The sequence below is a fragment of the Takifugu flavidus genome, chromosome 16 (genome assembly GCF_003711565.1).
Source record: "Takifugu flavidus isolate HTHZ2018 chromosome 16, ASM371156v2, whole genome shotgun sequence".
Classification (NCBI taxonomy): Eukaryota; Metazoa; Chordata; class Actinopteri; order Tetraodontiformes; family Tetraodontidae; genus Takifugu; species Takifugu flavidus.
This window is the reverse complement of record NC_079535.1, coordinates 12,753,040-12,759,039: the sequence shown is the minus strand read 5'-3', so window position 1 is coordinate 12,759,039 and position 6,000 is coordinate 12,753,040. Positions and strand designations below refer to the sequence as shown.

The 6,000-nt window shown below is 46.4% G+C and overlaps 1 protein-coding gene across 1 annotated transcript in view; it reads left to right on the top strand.

The window, feature by feature from the left end:
• The first annotated feature begins 1,170 nt into the window (after positions 1 to 1,170).
• The window catches only part of LOC130540133 (transcription factor IIIB 90 kDa subunit-like), a 34,763-nt gene continuing 29,933 nt past the window's right edge, over positions 1,171 to 6,000 (top strand). The window contains 4 exon segments of the mRNA XM_057059059.1: positions 1,171 to 1,412; positions 2,447 to 2,646; positions 3,576 to 3,656; positions 5,673 to 5,846. Coding sequence (XP_056915039.1) covers positions 2,463 to 2,646; positions 3,576 to 3,656; positions 5,673 to 5,846 — 439 coding nt within the window. The 5' untranslated portion in view covers positions 1,171 to 1,412; positions 2,447 to 2,462.

Below are 6,000 nucleotides of genomic sequence, written 5' to 3'. Positions count from 1 at the left end.
TCGTGTTACGTGTGTCATTAATTATTATCATTTGTTTCTCTAAATGTTGAAGCCCTGTCAAAATAAATAATTAGAAAAGTCAAACACCGATTTTAGAAGTCTTTAAATCGATGTTGTAATAACGTGCATGTTAAATAATCACAAAAAAATGTTACAAAAGAAACATGGAGAGGGAAAAAGACGCTGTCGCTCTGGAGTTGCGCAGCAGTGGTTCATGGGAAATGTAGTTCTTTAGCTGCTGACAATTATTCATTCACTTTGCTTTTTTAAATGTATATATATTCATGTAAGTATATCCCACATTCGTATATCTGGAATGTAAAGTATGTAAAGACACACTTAATTAGTTAAAAGATACAAAAACAACGTTTTGGGGTGCACATTTCCGGCTAATGACGTCAGCGGAAGCTTTGCTGTCAACAGGTAAATTCATTTGTTACCTGTTACTGAATCACCTGTATCCATGATCCATCTCTGGAGGTTTAAACACATATTAGCATTGTGCGGAGGCAGTTTTGTAGCAAATGAAGAAACCTAGAGAATTATATTTAAAGGTTATATTTTATTTTTTCCTAATAGAATCATTTATTTAATAAAACATTCATGTTTATACGTGGAGCCAGAAGGGCTGGGCAATTGTCACGAATGCTTTATTAATTTAATGTAAAAAGTTAAATTTCCCCTCCTACAAGTGTCTCAACATATTTGTTGCTGTCTGAATGGTCAAAACATTAAAAAATGGAACTTTTAACTTTAATTTCACCTGATTAATTCGACTAACACCAACTAATCTTCGTTCTATCTTCTATTATATATTTCCTATATTTCCACTGTTGCTTGTTGGGGGTCAGGCCCTGAATTCTGTAAAGCACCTAGAAACTATTTTGATGACGCTATATAAATAAAGATTGATTGGTTAATTGATCAATTGAATTAAACGTCTAATTAAAAAATCACTGATAGAAACCTCTCAAATAAGGGGGTGAAACGCATTTATTATTCACAGTTAAATCCTAATAGTTTTGAAGCACAGCTAAGTTTAGAACATTTAAACATCACAGTTTCACTGGCATTTATTTAGACATCCCATAATGTTTACAGGAGAGATTTAAACGAGCCGCTCGTTGTGCGGGCCGCCCCCCAACTCCGCTCTCACTTGGTATCGTCCGTGTGTGCTGGAGCACATGTGGGTGCGTGTTGTGTTCAGGTTTGCGGGGATAAACGCAACGTTTGACCGGCCGATCGCCTCGTTTCTGCGGCGTCAGCGCGCCGAACCTCCGCTGGACCTGGACCTGGACCTGGACGGAACCTCAGACGCCAGAAAAGGAGTTTTTCTGTCTTTTAAACCGCAACAATCGGCGGGACGGCGCGGGAGGAGGCTGCGAACCGGACTGTTGGACACAGGTGTGAAGGTATGAGCCGCACGCGCTGACTTTGCACGTGTGCGTTAAAGAGCAGGCAGCAGCGCGTGACTGAGTCCAGATGAGAGGGGCCGGCTGGTGCCGGCGGCTGCTAGCATCGTTAGCTGTCAGTAGCTCCATGTGAGCGCGGCTCCGCCTCAATAAACCTCATTTACACCGAAAATCCGAGGCGAGAAAAAGGACGAAACTGTGGAGGCGGTTGGATGTTGCACGTTCGCCGTTCGCAGCGTGTTGAGCTTCATTCGCTGTGGAGACGCGGTTAGCCGCCGGTGCTAGGTAGCCTGTGCCACGTTAGCAGCCTCGGAACTCCAGTCAGCTGGCGGATACTCGGGTACTTTAGTGCGGATACTCGGGTACTTTAGTGCGGATACTCGGGTACTTTAGTGCGGATACTCGGGTACTTTAGTGCGGGTACTCGGATACTTTAGTGCGGATACTCGGTACTTTAGTGCGGGTACTCGGGTACTTTAGTGCGGGTACTCGGGTACTTTAGTGCAGCCGTCACGTACTCGAGTGTTCTTGTTTCACAGCATTGGGAGTTTTTCAAAATATCTTTTATTTCTATTTATTCTGCAGAAGAGCGGTTATTGATGTGTTGTTAAAAGCACCTTAAACACAAAATCACATATAATGAAATAACTCTTAGATGATCTCATTTGAGGAAAAAAAAAACTCTGCTAAATTACTTCCGAACATTTGCAATAATAAATTAATTGGTGTTATTTTTCATGTAAAAGTACAACTTTGAGTGTAAATAATTGACTTTTGAAGACAGGAGGACATTAAAACCTCTCAATAAACCCTTGGGAACGACTGAAGTCGGTCCAAAAGGTCTAAAGAAGTTTTGTCAGGGCTGGAATTTTGTTGTTTGACCTTTGACCTCCAGCATCTCATTTCATCCTCCGGTCGGAGCAACTTTTTACGTCAACGTTGAATGAATGAAAACGTAGTCGTTATCACCACTGAAGCAGGTTGAAGAGTGTCACCAAACCCCAGGAAGAGCTCACGCCGTTATTTCCCATCAGGCTTTGAGGCGGCGCCATGAGCCCCGGCGTGTGTAAGAACTGCGGCTGCACGGACATCGATGTGGACCACGCCCGCGGCGATGCCGTCTGCATGGGCTGCGGCTCCGTCCTGGAGGACAACGTCATCGTGTCCGAGGTGGAGTTTGTTGAGACGGGAGGCGGCGGGTCGCACGCCGTCGGACGCTTCGTATCCGCTGAAGGTGCTTAAAAACCTTTCTTTTTTTAAAAATGTTGTTTGGGTCTTTGTGCAGGTCAACAAAACTTTATTGACCAATGAAACTACCATCATTTTCTTCAGTTTTCCAGCATTTTACTGTTTTGTACATTTTTAAATGATTCAATTTTATGTGGACAAGTTGAAACTTTCAGAGCAATCAGCTGAGCCTGATGTCTTTCGTGACCTTTATTGATCTATTAATTGATTTGAATTGAATTTGTCAACTTGGAATACGTCTTAAAGCTGACCTTTGACCTTTTCACGCGCTGCCCTGACACACCTAATTTCTTACATTGGTTGTTCATAAAACAGAGCTCAAAAGATTTCAAAAACAAAACCTGTTTATCCTGTAATCTGAGCAAATGTTATTTTAAGAGTGTAAACCTGAGACTCACCAGGAGGGTGAGTCTGTCGTTTATGTTCATCTCCTGACCTTTGACCCCCACGCTGCAGGATTCCAGGTGTAGTTCCCACAGGTGTCCGCTAGATGGCGCAGTCGCGCAAGATTTGAGTGTCGTCAGGTTTAATCGAGTATTGATCGTGTTTTAATTTGTTTTATGCTCATCAGTTTCCCCCCCTCAAGAAATACAGAAGTATTAAAATAATGTCATAACCTGTTTTGTATTTGGACAAAAAAGTAGACAAAACCATATAATTTAACCAAATAAATGAAATAAAAGCAAATATTGTAAATGATAATGAATGTTTCTGTTCATGTCTTTTACAGGTCAACAATAATAGATTTATTATTTAGAATTAAATGTCCAAACTACATTTTCTGGGTATATTTTTATAGAATTTAAACGACTATTCAACCGTGCAGATATTTACATTTTAATATTAAATCCTGACAATCATCAAGACACGACGAGGGCAACTACTCATCTATGAAACTGTTCTGCCTCTCTCCAGGAGGGGGCGCTCTCATGACGTTCGGTGATTCTCACCTGGGCGGCATCGGGAGGGAGTCCAGGGCTCAGACGCTGGCCAGAGGTGAGTGACCAGCAGGGGGCGCCGTTTAAACTGCAGGTTAGAGATGAGGAAGAGGAGGATGAGGAAGATGAGGATGTTGGTGTGACTCTTCGGGTGTTTTTCTCTTCACTCACTTTAATCTTGTCAAGGGCGCTCGTCAAATCCCCACCTGGGAACGCGTCTGTACTCACCTGACAGACGAGTAATTAAAGGCTTCGCGGCTGTTTTTCATGTTTGCGCCGACCTGTTTTATCACGTTGTGATCAGAGGGCCGTTATTACCCCGCCCGCCGCCACCGCCCCGGCCAACAGAACTCAGGATTAGAACGTCTGTTTTTGATGTCGGGGCCGATCAAAGCAGTCGAGGATGCTAAAGATCAAACAGCAAATCGCATTTATTGGCTGAAAGGTCTTTTTTTCCCCTATTTTTATCACACTGCCCCCTGCTGTTGGGAAGCGGAACTACAGCTTAAACATCACAGTTTAAAAGCTCTTAAAATCAGCACTGAGCAAAAATCTGACTCTGCGGAACAAAAAGTGGCAGCAAGGAAGCGAACTGACGGTTTGGTCTGAGCAACCAGCAAAACCAGCAGCTGGTTACCACGACGACTGGCGTCTGCTCTGCCGGGGGTGTTCCTGCGTGTGTGTGTGTGTGTGTGTGTGTGTGGTGTGTGTGTGTGTGTGTGTGTGTGTGTGTGGTGTGTGTTGTGTGTGTGTGTGTGTGTGGTGTGTGTGTGTTGTGTGTGTGTGTGTGTGTCCTGGTGAACGTGACGTAGCGCCCTGTGGCGGCGATCATTTCACTGGGGTAATTGTTTAAATATACTGTATGTTGCCGTGGCGACATTCCTGAGGTGAATCTTTGCCGTCTCCTCGGATTTTTCTTCTCTTTGATGTTCTTCTTTCGTCTCCACGCAGAGACCTTCCCTGGCGGCCATCGCCCCCGTCTGACCACACACTGACTCATGCCAGTGAGGCGTAGCCCCGCCTCCATCTGGCGGCCCTCCAGGGGGCGCCGCGGCGTGGGCGTGATGACGGGGGTTTTACTGTCGCTCTGGGGAGGATAGACGTGAATCACCAAGGCTGAGCCGGTGATTCACGTCTATCTGGAGCCACAGCTGTCGAACCTGATCTGGGGTCAGAGGTCGTCTCGTTGCCGTCGGTTTCTCTGAGCTTTAGAGAAGCTCCAGAGACATTTGTGGACGTCCCAGATTCTGTTGGAACCGTGTCCGTGGTCGCCTTTCCTGTGGCGCCGGAGGCAGGTGAAGGGCGTCCGCAGCTCCGCGTCTGTCCTACTTCGGTACGAACGAGGGCGGCGGAAGCTGCCGTCCGTCACGGTCACAGCAGGGTCACGTGTTCAGGTGTGCACGGCAGGAAGTTGGGAGCGTCCGTCACGTGGGACGTCCTGGTTCACGTTGTCCTTAAAGTGTCATCGTTCCGATGATCAATGTGAGCAACCCAGGCGAGGTGTGTGTGTGTGTGTGTGTGTGTGTGTGTGTGTGTGTGTGTGTGTGTGTGTGTGTGTGTGTGTGTGTGTGTGTGTGTGTGTGTGTGTGTGTGTGTGTGTGTGTGTGTGTGTGTGTGTGTGTGTTGAGGAAACTCTTGGTTACCTTGTTGAGTCAGAGTCCGCATGTAAAACGTGTCTATTCTTGTGAGGACCCCTAATGACGTAAAAGAAGTGTAATGGTTACAGACCATAATGACGTCGTCATGGCTACACGATGCCGTCGAACCGTTACAGGGTGAAGGGGAGGGCCTACTTTGCTGCCTTGCGTCATCTGTGTTTCATGACAGGAAGTTGTCTTTAAGAGGTTTTAATTTTTGACCACGCCCACTGTGCTGTTGGCCACACCCACCCACGGTCAGGTCCACCAAAGATTATGTGAGGAAGAACGAAGCAAGTTTACCTGTTGCCCCAGTGTTAAAAGGGTGTGTGTGTGTGTGTGTGTGTCTCTGTGTGTGTGTGTGTCTCTGTGTGTGTGTCTCTGTGTGTGTGTCTCTGTGTGTGTGTCTCTGTGTGCGTGTGTGTGTGTGTGTGCAGCCAAGAACAACATCAACACTCTGGGCCTCCAGCTGCAGATGAACAGACACTGTCTGGACACGGCCTTCAACTTCTACAAGATGGCGCTGGCCAAGCACCTGACGCGGGGCCACAGGTGCGCGCACGTGGCCGCCGCCTGCATCTACATGGTGTGTCGCACCGAGGGGACGCCGCGTATCCTTGCTGCTCTGCTGCCTTTGTTAAACTTTTGAGACGCTCGGTCTCATAATCGGCTGTTTATGGGTCATTGACGACCTTCATCATCATCATCATCATCATCGAGGTTGTTGCTGCTTCACCTCTGAGGAACTTCCTGTCACACAAAGAG